Genomic DNA, 831 nt, shown 5'->3' on the forward strand with positions numbered 1-831 from the left:
GTACCCTATACAAAATATATACAATGACTTGAAAAACTGGCGGATTCCATTGCCCGAGAGCTTATTCAATTTTTGCGCCACGCCCCTCTGCTGCCCCGCCCCTGCCCGAATGCGCTGTTGTGTTTGAAAGCGGCCGGCAGGTCTTCTCAGTATTCCCTCGCCTCCTGGAACTGTTTGTAAAAGTCCCCCTCTGAAGGGTTCTCTGTACATTTCTGCCCGTTGTTGGGCGGGCGGGCTTCGTTGTACCGGCTCCAGTCCCCTTTGCAGATGATCCAGGGCAAGACATCCACTTTGTAGTGGAGCTCCGCCGAGAACTCGATGCTGATCAGGTTGGGCGTCCCGGCCCCCTTCCCCCGCGTGATGAGCTGCATACTGTCGTCGTAGCAGCAGTGCTGCGCCGCCAGGGTGGTGCTCTCCAGGGACAGCATGGAGCGGATGCAGTAGCGGGCGGTGGGCTTGTAGATCTCCAGCTTCTCCTTCGGCCCACTGGCGTCCTTCCAGCGGAAGTTCTTCCGCTTGATCCGGTCGTAGATGTCGGCGGTGCTGTAGGCCACTTCCGTGGGGTAGGCGCAAGGGCAGGCCGGGAGGTCGTTGACTACTTTGTGCAGGTACTTCTTCAGGAATTCGCTCTTGCAGCTCATCCAGCGCTCGCAGCTGTCTGTGTCTAGGGAGGAAGAGGGATGTGAGAAGTCTCGGCTGATGGTATCGACAAAACGCAGCCGGCTTGGGGCAGGGCAAAGGTCCCTAAAACTTTTTGAGCCCGCAAGCACCCTGACACGGGGTGGTGGGTGCAGCAACAAAAGGAACACAAGAACATAAGAGAAGCCATGT

General features: G+C 57.4%; 1 protein-coding gene across 1 annotated transcript; it reads right to left on the bottom strand.

The window, feature by feature from the left end:
- Positions 1–13: 13 nt before the first annotated feature.
- Positions 14–664, bottom strand: LOC107125360 (isthmin; the record flags this gene model as incomplete). Its single annotated transcript, XM_015428796.1, has 1 exon — positions 14–664. A coding segment is annotated over one exon (518 nt), but the record flags the coding sequence as incomplete, so codon positions are not given.
- Positions 665–831: the final 167 nt, after the last annotated feature.

The sequence above is a fragment of the Gekko japonicus genome, unplaced genomic scaffold (genome assembly GCF_001447785.1).
Source record: "Gekko japonicus isolate JY-2015 unplaced genomic scaffold, Gekko_japonicus_V1.1 scaffold49779, whole genome shotgun sequence".
Taxonomy (NCBI): Eukaryota; Metazoa; Chordata; class Lepidosauria; order Squamata; family Gekkonidae; genus Gekko; species Gekko japonicus.